At 37.5% G+C, this 22,694-nt stretch overlaps 2 protein-coding genes across 2 annotated transcripts; both read right to left on the reverse strand.

The window, feature by feature from the left end:
• Positions 1–1,083: 1,083 nt before the first annotated feature.
• On the reverse strand, positions 1,084–13,669 carry LOC132270017 (uncharacterized). The gene is made up of 3 exons (XM_059771241.1): positions 13,527–13,669; positions 13,199–13,394; positions 1,084–1,302 (listed from the first exon to the last, which is right to left on the reverse strand). The coding sequence occupies exons 1-3, from the start codon at positions 13,667–13,669 to the stop codon at positions 1,084–1,086; spliced, it is 558 nt and encodes a 185-aa protein (XP_059627224.1).
• Positions 13,670–13,690: 21 nt separating this feature from the next.
• Positions 13,691–14,179, reverse strand: LOC132270025 (uncharacterized). Its single transcript, XM_059771247.1, has one exon. It carries the CDS (start codon positions 14,177–14,179, stop codon positions 13,691–13,693), a length of 489 nt encoding a protein of 162 aa, XP_059627230.1.
• Positions 14,180–22,694: the final 8,515 nt, after the last annotated feature.

A 22,694-nucleotide genomic window follows, 5' to 3' on the forward strand; every position in this document is an offset into this window, starting at 1 on the left:
CAGCTTGAGATGAACCAATGATGTTCTTAGCTTGAACCTGCTTCTGCAGCACTAGATATGTGATTTTTTTTGGGTTTTTAGGTTTAGGAACTGAGGTACTGGCTTTATTTGAACCAGATGTGCTGTTACTGTCTTCAATAAGTGTTGACTGAGGATTCTCATCAAAATTCACATTGATTGACTCAACCACCTTCGAAGACCTGAGATTATAGCATCTATAAGCCTTGGTTTTTGTAGAATATCCCAAGAATATGCCTTCATCAGCCTTTAAATCAAACTTTTCCAAACTATCAGTGTGGTTTAGTATATAACATTTGCTCCTGAACACCTTGAAGTAGTGAACAGTTGCAGGTCTTCCATACCACAATTCATAAGGTGTTTTGGTTGAATTAGGTCTGAGAAGAACCATATTTATGATGTGCATAGCAGTATTCATAACTTCAGCCAAATTGTTCTCCCCATTTCTTGAACTGTCCTGTTCTTTGTTTCCACAACTCCATTTTGTTAAGGTGTAGCTACAGTAGAGAATTCCTTCTTAATCCCTTTGTCATCACAGTAATGTTCAAATTCTTTCATGGTGAACTCTGAACCAAAATTAGACTTGAGCTTCTTCACAGTACAACTTCTTTTATTTTCAACAAGATTGATAAACTTAATGAAGTGTGTAATAGCTTCTGACTTTTCTTTCAAGAAGTAAACCCATACCATTCTACTGAAATCATCAATGAGCAGCATGTAATACTTACTACCACCAACACTTGTGGTTCTGGTAGGGCCATAAAGTTCCATATGTATCAGGACAAGAGCCTTAGAGGTGTTAATTTCCTTAGAAGGAAATGACGCTTTGGTTTGCTTTCCTTGTTTACATGCTTTATAAAGGTGATTATCCTTAAAACTGATGTCAGGCAGTCCTTTAACAGCTTTCAGTTTTAGAATCTTGGACATATTTCTTGAGTGAAGATGACCTAACCTTTTGTGCCATAACTTTGCTTCATCACAGATTGTTAAATTACATTGAGTGACCTGACTTGTTTCAGTGACTGTGTACACATTTCCTGAAGCTTTATTAGCTAAGAATAAAACTTATTTTGATTCAAGATCAATCACATTGCATCTTTCTTTATTGAAACAGACTTCCTTCCCACTGTCACACAATTGACTAACGCTGAGGAGGTTATGTTTGAGTCCTTCAACCAATTGAACTTCTTGAATTTCTGGCAATTCTTTAGACTTACTCGCAGTACCAATTCTAATAATCTTAGCTCTTTGATTATCTCTAAAGATAACATTTCCACCATCAAACTGCTTTAAAGAATTAAATTTGGAACCATCACCTGTCATGTGTCTTGAGCAGCCACTATCAACATACTATTTATCCTGAAGATTACAAGCTTTAAAGGCTGTATACACAAGAAGACTCATAGAGTTCAGCTTTTTAGGAATCCACATCATTTTCATCTTCACCAATGATCCTTTGTCCTTGACCTTTTGAGCTGAAGCTAAGTCTGACTTCTTGACATACATTTTATTTATCTTGAAGTTCCTTATAGCCAAGGTAACAAAGTCTTTCTCGTTAAAGCTTAGAGCACTACAGGTGTTATTCAGTAACTCACCCTTGAACCTCGGAGGTTTTATGATAGGAAACCATGCATACACTTCACCAGTTGTGGCTTTGACAAATACAGAGTGAGTTTAATTGACCTGCATGGCTGAATCACACACATAGCCAATTCCAGTCTTCCCAATTTGCTTTGTGGATTGCTTCCAGATCTCAGCCATCTTTAGGGATCTTTTTTCAAGAATGAGAGACAGTTCTTCTTTACACTTCTTGGTAGACCACTGAGTGTTGACTTGAGATTTTAATAGGCTTTGAAAAATAAGAGAAACTGAATACAACATTGAAAGTTTAAGTTTAAAATGTTTAGTGAGAATTTGTTTGGACTCTAACATTCTGAATTGAGCCTTTTTATCTCGGACTTCTGTTAATTACACTTCACTGTAAGTGTAATGACCCGGTTATTTATCTTTTTTTTCCTTTTTCTTAAATTTTGCGGATAAATTTTTTCTATTGTCTTTCCTCTTCTGTGTTCAGTTCCTTGTCGCTTAGTGTCATCTCTAGTGCTCTAGAGGGATTTCTAAAACTTTTTTCTTTAGATTGACAACTTCCTTTGAGGGCTGAATCAATTCCACATTTTTTTTCGTTTTCGACACTATTCACTTTTTGTCCTTTTCCCTATTTCGTCTTTTTTCCTATTTTGTCTTTTCCCCGTTTCTCACTTTGTTGACATAACCACACTTCTTGTGTTCGAAGTTGGTTTCTGACTTCACGTACTTTCATTCTAAGTGGTTTCCATGAAATAATATCTTTACTTTTGCAAGAAAGTACTCTGGTTGCTCCAGGTGTCCATAGGGGAATGGATGCAAAGTTCTTTGGGAACTTTTTCTTTCCTTGGGGTGTTTTTTGTAAATATTTTTTGAAGATATTTTATTTTAGGGGTTTTTAAGAAAATATTTTTTAGAAGATATTTTCATTCTGGGCCATTAATGCAATTTTCACATTTTGGAAGGGACATTATGCAATTAATGAAAGTTATTGCTAAATGTCTTGTTTTGAGCCTGAATCCTCGTACGGGATTCATTTTCACTTTTTGTCTAGTCGTGTACTCTTGGAATTTCCTTCTGGTTGTTTTCTCCAGTTTCAAGGTTTCTGGCCCCAGTTAGCGCCAAACTTGTTTGGGGCATAACTTTCTGCTCGGGACTCAGTTTTCAACGTTGTTTCTTTCGTTGTTCTTATTTCCTCATTTTAATTTTTTTTCGTTCATGGAGTTTTGCCGTTTGAGCGCGTTTGCGCGAATTTGACTTTTCCGGACCCGGCAGGGCCCGTTCGGGGCACTTTTAGGGTTTTTCTATAAATACGAGCACTTATGAGAAAATATCAGAATTTTTTCTCTCTCTCCTCTCTTTTGGCCGGCCATCCATGGCAACCATGGCTGCCGGTCTTCTTCTTCCGGCCACTTTCCTTGGTTGAAAAGGTGTAGTACCTTTATGTTTATTGTTCCCCTCAATGTGCTCTTCCATTCCCCCTTATTAGAATTCAGTTTTGTCCATTTCTTGAGTTAAGATGTGAATTTGATGGGGCTTCCTTGGGGGTTATGTTCACGGTGTTGTCCCCGACAAAACCTAAAAGTTTTATCGGATTTGGAGCACATTCATTTTGGTGGGGATTTGAGATTTCATCTCAAATGGAGGTAGGGAATGTTTTAGGATTATTTGTGTGTTGTATTATGTGTTTCCCATGATTATACAACCTATATGTATGCCTTGTATCAAATCTAGAAAGTTAGTAATATTTAATTCTTTGTATAAGATTAAATTTTCATGATGATGTATAACTTGGATTTGAAGTGTGGCATGCTAGAAAGCTTAGTTTTAATATGTTTGTTAACATATATTTAATTGGGATTATTTGAATAAAAGTTGCGTCTTTTATTTAATATTTTCTTTGTGAAAGATTAATTCCCATGGCCATACTTTACGTGAAATGAACTTGTGTTTTGCTTTTATTAAGTCTTGGCATGTTCTTTAACATACTTTAAATTGAGAGCATTTGGTTGAGTTTGAAATTCTAGAGACTTTAATTAAATGAATTAATTAAAATCTATTTTGTGGTTTAATTGGCCTAATTAAGCTTTTGAATGCATATATGTAATGACCATGATTTGTCCTTTAACATATATTACATTGAGGCCATTTGGAAATGATGTGAAATCTAGAGAGTTTAATTATTTTGATTTAACTAAATTCTATCTTGTTTATCCATGGATTTAATCATGTTTTAGAAGTTGCTTCTATGTTGAGATCATGGATTTCGACTTGTTGAGTATTCACTTGATTATGTTTTAAGCATTGAAGAGCATTGTTGTTAAATTTATATTCATAAGAATTTGTTTCCAATATTGAATATATGATTGACTTGTATAAGGAATTGTACACTTTGTGTTGACATTATGTATGTCATTTTAGAATTGAAACTTAAAGCATGGATTGTGTGGTTTCAACCTACTTGTGCATGGAAGGTGGTTTTCGTGCATTATATAAATTACGTATAAGTTGTGAACTTATTTGATTATTTTAGAGTTTTGGAACATTTTTACTGTGATATGGCTAAAGTTCGGCTTTAGTGCGGGAGGTATGAGTTCTCCCCAATTGAGATAGTGCGCATTAGGCTGGTCTTCCAAGCGGGTTAGTGCCCGGAATAACCATTTTGTTCTCGGCGGAAATCCGGGATTTGATGTCCAAGTTTTCCACTATTTGTTTTCGCAATCATTTCCAAGTTGACAATCATGTTTAATCATGACTTGTGGTTTTGGCTTTTGGCGATTTGATGTTGTTAAGTACATCCATACTAAATTGTTATATTTAGTTGTTTTCACACTTTTAGATTTCAAGTTGATAACCTTGAGAATCTACATTTTGTTGCTTTGTGTAAGCATGCTCTTATATTGTTGGAATTGCATGAATGATGTGATTTATGATAGAATTGATCTAGGGTAGCTTAGGCTGCTCCCCGAGTCTTATCTTAACATAGACATTAGGTGGCATGAGCCCCCTTTAATATGTTTCACCTAAAGGTGATGAAATTGTAAAACGTAGGTCGATGCATGCTCATTTCCTACAAGTAGCTTTATGTTGCTCACCCCAAAGTTACTGGGGCATATTTCAGGTATAGGATTCAAGGTATGGAGATTAGCATTTACCCTTGGTGGTTTGGAGATTTGAAGTTCTTTCAAAGCATTCTTGTTCACATGCAAGTGTTTGCATGTTCAAGTCTTACTTTTGATGTTGTAACACTTAGATAGGTTTATTATGCCATTTTTGTTTTATTACATGTAAAGTGTACTTGGATACACTATTTGGGACCTATTTGATATGTATGATTTGTGGCTAAGGGTCACCAACCTTAAAGTTCAAGTGTATGCTTTTAAGTTTCAAGTTTTGTCATTGAAATGTATTCTTTTCTAACTTGAGGTTTAGCATATGATTCTGAGCAAATTTCATGTAATAAGGCCATAGGCCATTGTAACATACTTCATTATGTAAAGTACACTTACGAGCATGCTTATATAACTTAAAATCTTATTTTTGATCCATATTCATGTTGGGGTTTGATGCTTGGGTGAAGCTTCAACATTTCTTGTGCATATCAAGTGTTTTTCTACATTTTGAAGTCATTTCGGTCATCTGAAACTTCATTTCAGTCGACCGATAGCTTTTGGTAATTGTTTAGACTTCAAAAACCCATTTCTAGTTGCCAATTATACTGTTTAGGGCCATTTCGGTGAACCGATGGCTCATTTCGGTCAACTGATGGTTCATTTCGGTCTACCGAAGTAACCACACCTCAAAAACATGTTGTCAGTATAAATTTTGTTCATCCGATGGCTCATTTCGGTTGACTGAAATAGCTAGATCCAGAGCACAGCTTCTGTTCAGTTTTGGCACTATTGTTATGACTTTAAAGGGTCATATCTCCTTCCTTTCTTATCCAAATGGGGTGATTATTGAGCCTAAATTCATGGATTTTGAGTCAGCTTTCCAATGGTACCAATGCCATTCTCAGATTCCAATCACATTGGGAGTTATTCATGTTTTAGTTAGAGGGTGTCAGTTTTTGCTTAAATCAGGAAAGGACATTTTGTGGGATTCTTGTCCTATATTCTTAGAACCTCTTGGAATGTTGTGAAATGAATAAATTAGGTTTTACTCACCTTGTTTTACTTGTTTAGAGTCAAATTTCTCCTTTTAATTATGATTTGACCAATTTGCCCCTTGGTTCACGATTTTTGGCCGTTTTGACCTTTGTTTCCACTTTCGTCCTCTTTGAGTTTCGTGGCTTCATGGAAGGTCACATTGGTGTCTTAGAGATGGTTTATATCTCTAGAGACTTTGGTTTCATCTTTTGCTTCCGCATTTCGGATCCATTACCGGGTCAACTTTTGGTTCATCACTGACGCACCGGGTTGAAAAACTTATGCCGTCACAAGTGGTATCAGAGCTCCTTGGTTTGAATACCTTGGACGACGTGTTTTGGGTGCATATCATGCTTTTGTTTCCATGCTCTATGTGTTTATATGCTTCATGATAAAATGTTTTGGTTTGAAAATATGTTTATGTGCTTATTTGGTATATGTAGTATGCTGTTTGTTTAAGCGTGATTTTAACTCCTATTGTAAAGATCATGACACATGATATATGCTAGATTAGATTTGTATATGCATAACTATGTTGCATATTTAGCATGGCATAGGATTAGTCATTGAGGCACGAGTTGAGGTTGATGGTGATGGTAGTTACAGTCTCGTGGTGGTTTGGGTTGTTGTCGACCTAGCATTGGTTTTGAGATAGGTGGTGTGACACCTTTTGTTTAGGCTCTCGTGAGGTGAGTCATTTGGCATTGCTGTAGCGCTGGATTTATTGGTTTTGGGCCAATGTGAGGTTGTGGACCTCTTAGGATCCTTGGTTGTTCGGGATGATTCCTCTGGAACTTGCATTTTTTGTGGGCGGGTACGTTTGTGGGCCGGTGCATGGCACTGTCGTGCTACCATACTGGCAAGCTACAAGTGTAGTTCGGATGGAATCAGTGTTGGTTTTGTTTTGATAGGCATTGTCCTTTTGACCGATGATGATAATGGTTGTTTTGGAGATCAATCGTGGTGATTGATTTGGTTGTTGCTGGTATGGCCATAGTTGCCATTTTCTTTGGAGTTCTCCTTGCGTGATGACGTTTTTGGGATCAAGTTGATTGATTGATGTTTCGGGTAAAGAGAGCATTGCATTGTTGGTGTCACTTGTAGTGTCACCTCTAGATTCGGAGATGGATTGTTAGAGTCGTACCATTATGGTAAGGGCTCACGTTTGTTTTGAGACAGGTTGTTGTCGCATTGGTTTTTGGAGTCAGTTTGTGGCTAGGATTGTCCTTCCTTTTACCCAGACATTCTAGGTCCATAGGGTTCATTGTTGCATCATTTTTATCTTCTGCAGTTTCGTTTTCTACTATGTTAGTAGTTTGACTATGATATTGTGATGCATGAGTACGTGGAGGTCTATCCACTTTTTCCTTTTTGTCATGTGGCATTAGCATGCCTTCTTTATATGCTTAGAGATGCCATATTCTTATTGCGCTTTAGTGACATGCTTTTGTGCTTACGTGGAGACGTGTTGCATGTACCTTTGATTTTTATCTATGTGAGTAGATTTACTTCTTGGTAGTTACATTTCCTTGTCATATGCATGACTTCTAGGTTTGGTTTCCCTTTCGTTCTTCCCTCGGTTGCACGTAGGGTGTATGTGGGTTTCTGTAAGGGTTCGTTGTGAAATTCCTTGTAGAGGAGTTGTCACATTTGTTTTGTTTTGAGCTGTCCACTTCCTTAAGGTGGGAAGGATGCTCCATTTTTGTGGTTGTCATATCGACACTTGTGGGAGGATAGGGTTTATTCTCTTTTCTGGTTCTTGTTAGGGACCTCACAAGGAGTGAGTCTCTTTTCTTCATTGCATTGTGCACTATTTTGGGGTTGGTTGGTCCGTGAGGATCACTATCGTTGTCTTGAGTCCTTAGTGAGGATTTGATGGATTTTGGTCGACTTACTTCCATGTAGGGGGTGAAGTCTTTGACTTCTTTGTCTTTCATTTTAGAGATGGAGTCGTGGTGTTGTCCTTTTTAGGACTGGTGGTTTCTTTTCTTTCCTGTCTTCCCTTGGGGAGTTTCTGTCGTGGTTGTTGATGGTTGTAGTGCTCAAAGTGAGTTGATTGGTGTGAGATCATTTTATGGGGACTTGTGTCCATACCATCGAGGATTTGTTTGATCCGAGAGGTGAGCTCGATGCTCTTTTGAGAATGTCTTTTGGAGACTTGTTTCCGTTTTGGAAACCTGGATGTGGTTGACTCTTAGGAGGAATTTTGGAGGATCGCTGTTGGATATAGATTGTTTGTGGAGTTTCTCGTCCTAGTTATGACTAGGCGTGGTTTTAAGGAATGGTAGTTCCGATGATTGGTTGTGGATCGAAATTGAGGAATTTTGATTTAGCTTGGTGTTGCCAAGTACGATTTTGAGAGACTTATTTTTGTGACCTTGTTTATTGAGATTTTGATGTGTGTGCCACTTGGTGGACTTGTACTTTAAGGATTTAGTTATCCGTGATAGGGATGTGGATCTAATGTTTGATCATGGTGATTGGTCTTGTAGTTGATCTGTTTCAGGGAGAAATGTAGGACTTTCGATGAAATGTTTTGTGGTGAGGTTGGTTTTGATTTCTGGAGGTTTTGATTTGCTTGTTAGGTTTTGGATTCTCAATTGATGTTGTTAATAGGAGAATTTTGAGACGTTAGAGTTGTTGATTATTGTGCTGACGATTTGAGGCCTTAAGTATAATGGTGCCTACGACATTATTGTTAGAGTTTGGGATTGGCCAGGATGGTCTAGAACGTCTTTGGATCATATTCCAACTCTCACAGATGCCTGGTTTCCACATTGTTTTTGGCCATGATCATTTTGCGTCGTTGATATCATTTGTATCGAGAGGTTTTATGGGTAGACCTAGTGGGGGACAGGTTATGAACTAGTGCCTTATACTGTCATGTTACCGTATAAAGTTGTGTGTTGTGGGTGAATGCTAGTTGTCGTCGATGCTACCTTACTGACGAGTAAGTGTGGGCGGGCACTAGGTACTGTCATTGCTACCGCACATTTGAGTACGTCGTGGGCGGGTTCTGGTCGCTATTTTTACTTCCACTTTGTCTTGTTCAGTACCCTGATATGATATATGGTTATCTTAGAATTCTTTTGGTTGTTGTTTTTGGATCGGTTTGGAGGTTCAGCAGGAGGGACACTTATGGTTGTTGTTTTCCATTCTTTTGTCTTACCTTGGGTTCTGTGTGTGAGTTCAGACTTGTCGTGTGGCCATGTGGTCACTTTTCCTTTGAGAGGTTGTCTTGTCATGAGCACGTGGGTGCAAATGACCCTAGTTTGTGTGTTCCTTTCAGCTTTGAGGTCGCTGGTGTGGCGTGTTGTGTGGGATACTCGGAGATGTACTCCGTAGTTATCTTGGTTTCGCCTTTTGTTGGTTGGGACTGGATTTAGGGGATGAAATTCCTTTAAGGTGGGACGGTTATAATGACCCGGCATTTCTCTTCCTTTTCCTTTTCCTCAAATTTTGCGGATAAATTTTTTCTGTTGTCTTTCCTCTTTTGTGTTCAGTTCCTCGTCACTTAGTGTCATCTCAAATGCTCTGGAGTGATTTCCGAAACTCTTTTCTTTGGATTGACAACTTCCTTTGAGGACCGAATCAATTCCACATTTTTTTCGTTTCGACATTATTCACTTTTTGTCCTTTTCCCTATTTCGTATTTGTCCCTATTTTGTCTTTCCCCCATTTGTCACTTTGTTGGCATAACCATACTTCCTGTGTTCGAAGTTGGTCTCTAACTTCACGTACCTTCATTCTAAGTGGTTTCCATGAAATAGGTGTCTTTACTTTTGCAAGAAAGTACTCTGGTTGCTCCCGGTGTTCGTAGGGGCATGGATGCAAAGTTCTTTGGGAACTTTTTCTTTCCTTGGGGTGTTTTCGTAAATATCTTTTGAAGATATTTTATTTTAGGGGTTTTTAAGAAAATATATTTTGGAAGATATTTTCATTCTGGGCCATTTGTGCAATTTTCACTTTTTAGAAGGGCCATTGTGCAAGTAATGAAACTTATTGCTAAATGTCTTGTTTTGAGCCTGAATCCTCGTACGGGATTCGTTTTCACTTTTTGTCGAGTCGTACTCTTGGAATTTCCTTCTGGTTGTTATCTCCAGTTTCAGGGTTTCTGGCCCCGGTTAGCGCCAAACTTGTTTGGGGTATAACTTTCTGCTCGGGACTCAGTTTTCAATGTTGTTTCTTCCGTTGTTCTTATTTCCTCATTTTGAATCTTTTTTGTCCACTGAGTTTTGCCGTTTGAACGCGTTTGGGCAAATTTGACTTTTTCGGACCCGGCGGGGCCCGTTCGGGGCACTTTTAGGGTTTTTCTATAAACAGGAGCACTTAAGAGAAAATATTGGATTTTTCTCTCTCTCTCCTCTCTCTTGGCCGGCCATCCATGGAAGCTAAGGCTGCCAGTCTTTTTCTTCATTTTTCGGCCCCTTTCCTTGGTTGAAAAGGTGTAGTACCTTTATGTTTATTGTTCCCCTCGACGTGCTCTTCCATTCCCCCTTATTAGAATTCAGTTTTGTCCGTTTCTTGAGTTAAGATGTGAATTTGATGGGGCTTCCTTGGAGGTTACGTTCACGGTGTTGTCCTCGACAAAACCTAGAAGTTTCATCGGATTCGGAGCACATTCATTTTGGTGGGGATTTGAGATTTCATCTCAAATGGAGGTAGGGAATGTTTTAGGATTATTTGTGTGTTATATTATGTGTTTCCCATGATTATATAACCTATATGTATTCCTTGTATCAAATCTAGAAAGTTAGTAATATTTAATTCTTTGTATAAGATTAAATTTTCATGATGATGTATAACTTGGATTTGAATTGTGACATGCTAGAAAGCTTAGTTTTAATATGTTTGTTAACATATATTTAATTGGGATTATTTGAATAAAAGTTGTGTCTTTTATTTAATATTTTCTTTGTGAAAGATTAATTCCCATGGCTACGTGAAATGAACTTGTGTTTTGCTTTTAAATTAAGTCTTGGCATGTTCTTTAACATACTTTAAATTAAGAGCATTTGGTTAAGTTTGAAATTCTAGAGACTTTAATTAAATGAATTAATTAAAATCTATTTTGTGGTTTAATTGGCCTAATTAAGCTTTTGAATGCGTATATGTAATGACCATGATTTGTCCTTTAACATGTATTAAATTGAGGCCATTTGGAAATGATGTGCAATCTAGAGAGTTTAATTATTTTGATTTAACTAAATTCTATCTTGTTTATCCATGGATTTAATCATGTTTTAGAAGTTGCTTCTATATTAAGATCATGGATTTGGACTTGTTGAGTATTCACTTGATTATGTTTTAAGCATTGAAGAGCATTGTTGTTAAATTTATACTCATGAGAACTTGTTTCCAATATTGAATATATGATTGACTTGTGTAAGGAATTGTACACTTTGTGTTGACATTATATATGTCATTTTAGAATTGAAACTTAAGGCATGGATTGTGTGGTTTCAACCTACTAGTGCATGGAAGGTGGTTTTCGTGCATTATATAAATTACGTATAAGTTGTGAACTTATTTGATTATTTTGGAGTCTTGGGACATTGTTACTATGATATGGCTAAAGTTCAGCTTTAGTGCGGGAGGTATGAGTTCTCCCCAATTGAGATAGTGTGCACTAGGGTGGTCTTCCCAACGGGTTAGTGCCCGGAATAACCATTTTGTTCTCGGCGAAAATCCGGGATTTGATGTCCAAGTCTTCCACTATTTGTTTTCGCATTCAATTCCAAGTTTACAATCATGTTTAATCGTGACTTGTGGTTTTGGCTATTGGCGATTTGATGTTGTTAAGTACATCTATACTAAATTGTTATATTTAGTTGTTTTCATACTTTTAGATTTCAAGTTGATAACCTTGGGAATCTACATTTTGTTGCTTTGTGTAAGCATGCTCCTATGTTGTTGGAATTGCATGAATGATGTGATTTATGCTAGAATTGATCTAGGGTAGCTTAAGATGCTCCCTGAGTCTTATCTTAACATAGACGTTAGGTGGCATCAGCCCCCCTTAATATGTTTCACCTTAAGGTGATGAAATTGTAAAACGTAGGTTGATGCATACTCATTTCCTACGAGTAGCTTTATGTTGCTCACCCCAAAGTTACTGGGGCATATTTCAGGTACAGGATTTAAGGTATGAAGATTAGCATTTACCCTTGGTGGTTTGGAGATTTGAAGTTCTTTCAAAGCATTCTTGTTCACATGCAAGTGTTTGCATGTTCAAGTCTTACTTTTGATGTTGTAACACTTAGATGGGTTCAATATGCCATTTTTGTCTTATTACATGTAAAGTGTACTTGAATACACTATTTGGGACCTATTTGATATGTATGATTTGTGGCCAAGGGTTACCAACCTTAAAGTTCAAGTGTATGCTTTTAAGTTTCAAGTTTTGTCATTGAAATGTATTCTTTTCTAACTTGAGGTTTAGCATATGATTTTGAGCAAATGTCATGTAATGAGGCCATAGGCCATTGTAACACACTTCATTATGTAAAATACACTTGCGAGCATGCTTATATAACTTAAAATCTTGTTTTTGATCCATATTCATGTTGGGGGTTTGAGGCTTGGGTGAAGCTTCAACATTTCTTGTGCATATCAAGTGTTTTTGTACCTTGTCGAGTCATTTCGGTCGTTTGAAACTTCATTTCGGTCAACTGATAGCTTTTGGTAATTGTTTGGACTTCAAAAACCCATATCTAGTAGCCAATTCTACTGTTCAGGGCCATTTCGGTCGACCGATGGCTTATTTTGGTCAACTGATGGTTCATTTCGGTTTACCGAAGTAACCACACTTTAAAAACATATTTTTAGTACAAATTTTGTTAAAATTCAGTCGTCCGATGGCTCATTTCGGTCAATCGAAATAGCTAGATCCCGAGCACAGCTTCAGTTCAGTTTCAACACTGTTGTTTTGACTTTAAAGGGTCATATCTCCTTCATTTCTTATCCAAATGGGGTGATTATTGAGCCTAAATTCATGGATTTTGAGTCAGCTTTCCAATGGTACTATTGCCATTCTTAGATTCCAATCACAGTGGGAGTTATTCATGTTTTAGTGAGGGGGTGTCAGTTTTTGCTTAAACCAAGAAAGGACATTTTGTGAGATTCTTTTCCAATGTTCTTAGAACCTCTTAGAATGTTGTAAAATGAATAAATTAGGTTGTTTTCACCTTGTTTGAATTGTGTAGATTCAAATTTCTCCTTTTAATTATGAGTTGACCATTTTGCCCTTTGGTTAACAATTTTTGGCCGTTTTGACCTTTGTTTTCGCTTTCGTCCTCTTTGAGCTTCGTGGCTTCATGGAAGGTCACATTAGTGTCTTAGAGATGGTTTATATCTCTAGAGACTTTGGTTTCATCTTTTGCTTTCGCATTTCGGATCCGTTATCGGGTCAACTTTCGATTCATCACTGACGCACCGGGTTGAAAAACTTGGGCTGTCACAATAAGCCTTTCACATTCTTGACGAATTTCCTTAATCTCAGTGCCATTATCTTCTTTAACTTGAACTAAAGTTTGTGGTGCTTCAAGAATTTCCATAAAGAGAACTTTTTCTTCTTTTGTCTCCTCGAATTTATCCTCTTCAGGAGCTGCATCGCAATCTGAGATAAGTGTTTTTCTACCAAACCTTCGTTTGTAATTTCCTCCCTTATTCTTCTTCTAACTTTGCCCTTTTGAGTTCAGACAATTAGATATAACATGACCAGGTTTACCACAGCCATAACAGGTTGCATTTTGCAGCTGATTCTTCTTTTAAAACCTGAACTTCCTGAATCTCTTAGCAAGGTAGGCTACCTCATCTTCTTCAAGATCATCTTCAGACTTTGTTTTAGTTTCTTCAACAACTTCCTTTGCTTTAGGAGCAGCTTCTCTTCTATGAACAGCTGGAACACTAATTCTCATTTCATAAGTAGTGAGAGAGGCCTAAAGCTCGTCAATCTTCATTCCAGAAAGATCTTTGTCTTCGAGAATTGTCACTTTAGGATTGAATCGAGAAGTAAGTGACCTCAGTATCTTCTTACAAACATCAACATCCTTAATATCTTCACCAAGAGCTCTCATATTGTTAATAAGGTCATTGATCCTGAATATGTACTCAGCAACAGTTCCTCTTTCTTCCATCTTACAAACCTCATACTGAATTTTGAATAGATGTATCTTGATCTCCTTAATAACCTTATTTCCTTCATGAGCTTCCTGAAAAGAATCCCACATTTCCTTGGCTGTTTTACAATTTTTAACCCTGGTAAACTCTTGTTGCCTCAAGGCACAGAAGAGAACATGTTTGGCCTTGCCATCATTAGCTATATCCAATTTATCTTTAACAGAGGGGTTATCAGGATTAAGAATCACAACACCATATACGGTAGCATGCCAAACATTATAGGACTGAGACATTAAGAAGACTTCCATTCTAGTTTTCCAAGAATCATAGTTTGAACTTTAAACCCTGGAGCTTTGTTGATAACTTAACCTTCATCCATTGCTGGGATTAACTGTAGGCCTATTAGAATCTCACAATGTAGACCAAAGCTCTGATACCAATTGTTGAACCAAGAGGGGGGTGAATTGGTTAAAACTTTTCTTTAAAAAAACTTTCTCGCACACTAAGCAAGCAATCAAAGAACATATAATATAAGATTTACAAGGAAACCCTCTTAATTAGGGAAAACCTTGGTTCTTGGCCTCGACCAATAAGCAATCCACTAGTTGTATGTATCTTGTTACACACTTAGCTATCTCACTCTCTGCACACACCCATATACCAAGTAGACATTAGTGTTCACAACCAATACACAGACACTAGTATACTACAGTGCATCCGAGCACTCCCCCTGTCCTAAACAACCGCGCTTAGACCCAATAAGCTCTCATAGCTCAATCAACAATGGGGTGAGGGATCATGCCTCACTACCATTATACCTGTGTCAACCTTCAGAAACGACCACAATAGCTTGAAACACCAAGTCACTACTCAATACAGCCCTCACATCAGCTTCTTTGGCATCAGCCTTATCTCAGCAATCAGTACACACCTCAGAGTGGATTCAATGAGTTTTCTTGCATAGATCATCATCAAATAGCAGAGAAAAATTTTCTTGACATAGTATACTCAAGGTTTCTCAGCAGCAACTTAATGTGCAATGTAAATTAAAGAAGCTTAAACCCTAAGGAGCCTTATAACAGTATATTTATAGTGACACTTAATTACACAAGGCCTCACACACCACGGATATACACCTATCACCTCTAGCCAATGATTGAGGAGCACATTTTAGATATTTTCAGAGCAGCGGACCAATGCAGACCCGCCACCTCAGCTAATTTTGTCACAATTCTTCCAGCTACAGCAGGTTACAAGTTTGAGTAATGAATTCCATTTTTGTCCAAACTTAGCCTCTAAGAATGAAATATTCTTACATATACCAGCTCTTTAGGACCACTGAGACGTGTCACATTCTTCTCTAGGACCACTGAGACGTGTCACATTCTTGAGTATAGCTAGAAAAGACCATACTACCCTTAAAACAGATTTAACTCTACTCAGTACTGTGATAGAGCCGAGGCTGTATTCCTCACAATGTAGGTCCAATTTCAGTGCAACGTAGGTACTTGAGCATACGTATATATATCTGAAATACAACTGAGAAGAGACCATAGTACCCCTGTGAGCAACTGTAGCTAAAACTGAAGTGCTGATTCTTCACTGTCCGAGGCTAAGCACCTGTAGCTACTGAACCTTCACTGTCCGAGGCTGAAGCATTGCAATAATTTCTTGACATTAAAAGGCAAACATTCCTTAAGGTAACTTAGGACCAACACTAATTCAATTCTTTAAAGTGTTAGGTCCCCGGCAATAGCGCCAAAACTTTGATGTGACCGAACGTGTACACAAAATAATGCACAACACTTTATGTTTAGAAATAATGTTAAGTGGGCATCATATTTAATAATTCATAAAACCACTAAACACTTATACTATGGAGTATGAAATCAGTAGGGATCATCCTAAGAGATCTAAAATATATTGGTTTTTGGAATTGAATTCTACTTTAGTGCTTATGTGATTGCTTAGAAAGGTTTGTTTTGTGATTGCTTAGAAAGGTTTGTTTTGTGATTAGAACTAATTTTAATTTAAATACTTGCAACAAAATAATAGATTTTTAAAGATTAGGAAAGAGACTTAGGGTATAGGATTCACCACTAAGCACATTCCCTAACTCACTACTTTTAACTAATTGGGGAAATAATAATGTGTAATAATGTGGCTAATAATTGCAATGAAAAGTGTAAACCATCAATTTTAAGCATGAATCAACTACTTAATGACAATTAAACTAAGTGTAGTGTAATTCACCAATTCAAAGTATGGTTCATCAATTCAATTTACAATTTCAACCCACATTAATCTAGAGGATAATGCAATTGTGACAACAAGCATGTAATTCAAGCACAAGCATGGATTGTCTACTTAGGAATGAAAGTGCAATTAAACTAATTAAGCCTAAAGTTAACTAAATTCTATAAGAAATTAACCTAATTAAACTAACTGTGTAGTGCAATCCATCTCGTATAAGCAAATTCTATCAAATCAAAACAAAATTACATCTAATTAACACAATGCATAGCCATCACAAGATTTAATTCATAAAGAAATCAAGTGTAGAGATTAATTATCAATTAATCACATGTAAGACACTATGAGATTGATATAAATAATCAAATGAAAAAATTAATTTATATTTCAAGGGTATACATTAATTACACAAATAAATCCCCAAAAGTGAAAAGTTAAGAATTAGGTTACATGCTTAGGGTTTATCCAACCCTAAGTTGAAGAATCAGCCGCTCATGATTGATGGATGCAAGATATCAACAAGTTCCATCCTTTGATTCATCTAGCCTTTATTTTCCATTTTTGTGTTGATTTATGTTTTATTCAACTTCCATGCTTAGATTCCATGCTTTTAAGGTTGACTTTCTTTTCATTTTTGGAATTGTGGGCATGTGTATATATGTATATATGTGTATATATAGTTTTTATTTTCGAATTTGATTTGGGGGACACATGTTGTTTTAAGTGACCATATCTGCATTGTTGAGGTGTATCGAGGGTCACGAGCCTTGAAGTGGCCATTGGGATTTGGCCCGTGTTTTCCACGTCACGAACAGGTGAATTTTCATTTCTCAGCAGGTTCGATCGATCACACCAGCGCTCTAATCGTTCAGAGTACAATCGATCCAATGTATGTCATGATCGATCCAACATGGATCGATCACATTTTTCCATGATCGTTCGAATTGCACTGTTTTGCATATTGTTACTCCTATACCCTCTCCTATTTTTCGTTCTATCATATCTTTGCCCAATGCCTGTGTTTTCCACATTGGTTGCATTCACTGTATATACTTGGCTACATTACCACCTACATAGATAGGTTCACGTGTTCTATTCTATGTTGTCTATCTTAATATGACAAATATGTTTCTATCTTTTGTGCTTTCAATTCAACATCTTATATATCATTCCCTATTATTGACTATAATTGCAAGTGTTCTCTCTTTTTGTAGGCCATGACTAGGTTCAAGACCACAGCTAACCAGACTTATGAGCACCGGGTGAGGCAGCAGATAGAGGAGCCTGAGGAACCAGCTCCTACTCGGTCCGAGCATTTTTCTTCTCCTTCTTCTTCATCTTAGGAGGGAGGGTGAGCCCATGCTACCTCCTTCACCTGCTCCCGTGCCACCAGCAGCACAACCTGGCATAGTCCGAGGAAGTTTGTGCACCTTTTAATGGCGCATGAGTCTATATTTGATGAGGATTTCTTTGTATGGTTAGCCATAACCAATTGGTCGTATAACGAGATATACCGTCGCCGTCTTTCTCCCATATTGGCCCTAGTGACCAATCCAGTCTACCCGAAACTTGTTTGGCTTTTCTACCAGAACCTCGGGCTATCTTCGAGTAACTTGCTTGAGCTGTGGACTACCATTGATGAGCATCTTATCTATATCACTGTCAAGACACTATCGATAACATCTCAGTACCCACATACTTGTCCCCCCCAGGTATTGATTACCCGACTTTGTAGAGGCCATCATTTGCAGAGATGGCCACAGCTCTTCATGGCACCATCACTGCCACCGACACTTATGCCACTCGGACTTACCTGCCTGATAGCATGTGGTTCTTTGATTCGGTTGTAGCTTTATATGCCGTCTATACAGGGCATTGGTTTTCAGTTCCTACACTCTGCTAGAGTGTCATGATGAAGCTGTATGACGATTTCATCAGCAAGAGTAACCCACAGTGGCCTAAGTTCCTCCCTTATGCCCACCTGATTACACAAATCCTCCAGGACCAGCACTACCCATTTGACTCAGAGGAGGTCGTCGACTCTGGTGCGTGCCATTACATGAAGAAGGACTAGAATAAGAGCTATAATGCTCTTATTAAGAGTCTGGAGGTAGAGGTAGCCCAGGCGGTGGAGGATGCAGCAGAGGAAGAAGAGGTAGTAGTAGTTAGAGTTAGAATTGATTTGGAACATGAGCCTTCGATGGGAGCACCACACCCTTCTCCGGAGAAGAGTCACCACTCTCAGAGCCAGGACGAACATTAGTCTTCTGATGACTTCAGATTGCATCGTCGGGATGATCCATTCATTCCTGACGCTTAGGCTCAGACAGACAACTTCAGGAAGCGTATCCAGACATTAGAGGATACAGTCATCTCCCTCAGAGCAGATGTGACCACTCTCCACACGGATGTTATGACATTGCTACAGGACATTTTTAGACATATCCGGGGTTCACGCCCTGCCAGACCATCTTCCTCTACCTAACGTCTCTCTCTTTATCTCATTTATACTCATGATTTTCAGACTACTACTTTGATTCTATTATTCTATTTTTGTGGCCAGTTTGTTGGCCTGTTATCTGTGATGTACATTATACTTTCTTTATTTTTGGTGCCTTTTTAGTGAGAAAGAGCTTAATGTTTGTGGGTATCATTTATGGAAACCCTCATGAGAGTTCACTCATCCACTAGGGGTAACCTAAGGGTTTAAAAGGCTTGTTGAATATGCTAAATGCAATCGTGTTGTTTGATGAGTGCTGAATATATGCATATTCGAGCCCCTAAATACGTATATGTTAAGGCCTAAAGTGATACTTCTATCCATAATTAAACTAATTTATGTTTAATGTGTGTTTGTAGGTACTTTCCCAGAAAAATGTCTAAAACTGGGACTTTATTGATGATATCGAAGCATACAGAGTCGTTACCGATCATTCAGAGCAAGTCGAGAGCTTAAATGGTGAAGTTTGAAGCAATTCAAGCCCCAGAGCTCGAGCCCAAGTGTTAAGGCTCGAGCATCACAACAAAGAAAAGAAGAAAATTAAACAAGGCCCAAATGCTCGAGCCTTGTACCTTAGTGCTCGAGCTTTATCATAGGGTGCTTGAGCCTTAACCAAGGGTGTTTGAGCCTTGACCTTCAAGCTCGAGCATGAGGCGTTGAAAATTAAAGAGTTGATTTTAATTGAAAGGCAATTCTCCCAGGTCTTGTGCCTTACCTCCAGGATCGAGCACCATCACTTGAGGCTCAAGCCTTGAGTCCCAAATGCTCGAGCCTGGTACCTAGTGCTCGAGCCCATGAAGCTTGGATCGAGCAATGTTAAAAGAGATAAACCCTAAAAATATTCTAAGTGTTGAAGAAAAAGATGCTTCGGAAAATAGTTGAAGAAATTTGGATAAGTGTTAAAGTGAAGATCGAGCACTATTTATTGAAGCTCGAGTATCAATCCAGAGAGGCTCGAGCCTTGTCCTTTAAGCTCGAGCCTGACCCTTAAAGGTCAAGCCTTTGTTCTTAAAGCTCGAGCCTTCCATGACATGTCAGATTAAAGTTGCGGGATTACTCTCTTTACCAGCTGTATCTCATCCCAGTTAGGCCAGAAGACCTAAAGGCCCACCAAATACTTATTTTCTTCTATAAAAGAAGGCGTAAGCCTTGATAGAAGAGGTCCAAAATTTCAATCTCTTTTGATGGTGTTATTCAGAAGGCTAAAGGTGTGGTGGCTTTTAGGGTTCCTACAACCTTAGAAGTGAATATCCTGAGAAGAGAAGTGTCGTCCGTGACGATGGAGATGACCTCAACATAGATGATATCCAGCCTCGTCATGAGTAGCTAATTCCTCTTTTAAGGCACTGATGTAACCCAATATGATATTATGGTTTGATTATTTTAACTCTGGGATTTTATTTTTATATATATGTTTTCTTGATTATATGACTATGAGCACTTGAGACAACTCAAGTGGTTTTCATGTTTTAGTAGAATATAAACTGTTATTCTCTTGTCTTAGATGTAATAGTTTATGTTATATTCCTAACCTATCTTGTTGTGCGGTATCTGGCAGAGCCTTGCCGGACATAAGAATAGAGGTCATATAATGGTACTCTAATGTTTTTTGCAAAAGACAGTTTTCATAGTCTATGCTTAGGAAAAGTGGATTGTTTACAAAGTAGTTAGAGCAAGTAGAATAGGTAGGTGGGTAGTCCTTGCTAACCGCAGATAGGTTATAGTTAACTAATTTTGTGAAACATCTTTCTTTAAACTTTGAATTGAACGAATATTATTGAGTTCAATTCATTTGAAAACATAATTGGTTAAATTCCTAGAGTTGATTCAATTGACCATAGTATGATAATTGTGGTGAAGTCAAAGCCCTAAGATCTCTTTCTCTGATCATTTAATTTAGTTTAATTTGCTCTAGTTAAATGTTTTGTTTTAATTTTAGTTTGTTAAATCGTGACAACCAACAAACTCTCCAACCAAGTTACCTATAAACCATGAAATTAAATTGAAAACTAATACAAATCTCATCTCCCTGTGGGTTCGACATCCTCTTTACGTAGAGTTATCCTACACGATATCGTGCTATTGCGAGAGAAAAATACTCATCATCAATTTTTGGCGCCGTCGCCGGGGAGATTATTTTTGTTTAGTTTATAATTAGTTATTTTGTTTCACCAGTCTTCAAACTTTCTAATATCTCACCTTAATTCTTTTTCTTTTCAGGTATAATTTAGCAGTGAGGACAAAGACGCTTAATGGAGAAAAACTTCAGTTTATTAAACCTTTTGTGAGTTCTTATTATTTTCTGTTACTTGGAATATTTTCTTTTTGTTACTGTTAGGATTAGTGGAACCAGTGCATGTTAACTCGCCAAAATAGATCAAAACCTTTAGTGCATGATCCTTAAATAGAGAGAACTTTGAGTCAATTAAGAAAACTTAAAAAGCATTTGAATAATATAGATAGTTCATCTGATAACATGGCTAAACAACGTAATACACCTGGTAATAATGGTAATGGTAATGGAGAATGGGATCCACCTATTCCTCCACCACCACAACCATAATTGAGGGACCATTTCATTCCTACCACATATACTTCCCCTTCGTGCTATGTTTTTCCGGATGCTGATGTAACCCATTTTGAGATCACGCCTGCTATGATCCAAATGCTTCCTACCTTCCATGGGTATGCAACAGAGGATCCTTATAAGCACTTGGATGTGTTTTTGGAATTGTGTTCAACTACCAAGTTGACTACTCTCACCAATGATTCATTCAGAATGCGTCTTTTCTAATTCTCTCTTAAGGATAAAGCAAGAACTTGGTTGTAGTCCCTTCCAACAAATTCCATATCGACATGGGACATGTTGTAACAGGAGTTCTTGAAGAAATATTACACTGTGGGTAAAACCACACAAATGAAGAGATAAATCATGGCATTTTCCCAAATCCGAGGAAAACAACTCCATGATGCATGGGAGAGGTATAATGATCTTCTAAGAAAGTGTCCACACCATGATATTGCACAATGGCACTTAATACAGATCTTCTATGATAGTCTTACAGACTCGTATAGAAATATGGTTGATGCTTCTAGCAACGGAGCTTTTCTGCGTAAGAGTCCGGCTGACGCTTGGGAACTGTTTGAGGCCCTAAGTGAAAACTCAGTGCAACATGCTTCTTCCTTTAGGTTTAGGTCTTCACTTGGAATGCATAAGGTTGAAAAACTTTATGAGGTAGATAAATCTAGTGAGTTAGCCGCTCAAATAGAAGCCTTGAACTGTAGGTTCGATTAAATCTTATCATCTGGCTTTGCTTCTGTTGGTAATCCACAAACTGCCTTGCCAAAGGAAGGTTGTTACATTTATTTTAATCCTAACCATTTTGCTAACATTTGCCCTATGCTAGAACAATCATCTGAGATCCCACAGAAATAAGGCTATGTTTGGTGTGAGTGAATGGAATCAAATGAAGGTGGAATGGAATGCATTTGTTTCCATTCTCTTGTTTGGTGTGTCACATTAAAAGTGGAATGGCCATTCCTAGGGAATGCCCATTCCATCAAAAAGGTGGAATGCCCATTCCACTTCTTGAGAGGTGGAATGACCATTCCATTCCCACTAAGAATTAATAAAGTAATAAAATAATTTAAAGAGATAATTCACGCATACACACACTATATAAAATATTATATATATATATATATATATATATATATATAATATGTATCTATATGCTGTTTGTTCCCCCCCTCTCTCTATCTCGTTTATTTTTCTCTCTCTATTATCTCTTTCCCTTTTATTTTTGCAAATTAATTTTTTTAGTTAATTTTTTTTACTAATAATAAAATGTAATTTAAAGAAACAATATAAATTCATTCTATTCTAACTTTCTTACCAAACATAGGAATGATAATGAGTTCCATTTTTACACATTCCATGTTTACAACCAAACGGTGGAATGAGAATCATTATTCTCATTCCATTCCATTCTCATTCCATTCCCACCTCCATTCTTATTCCATTCCACCACACCAAACATGCCCTAAGTGAATGCTACATTCTCTAGGCC

Source organism: Cornus florida, unplaced genomic scaffold (assembly GCF_030987335.1).
Source record: "Cornus florida cultivar Cherokee Brave unplaced genomic scaffold, ASM3098733v1 CherokeeBrave_3.0.0_Hap2_Chr01, whole genome shotgun sequence".
Taxonomy (NCBI): domain Eukaryota; kingdom Viridiplantae; phylum Streptophyta; class Magnoliopsida; order Cornales; family Cornaceae; genus Cornus; species Cornus florida.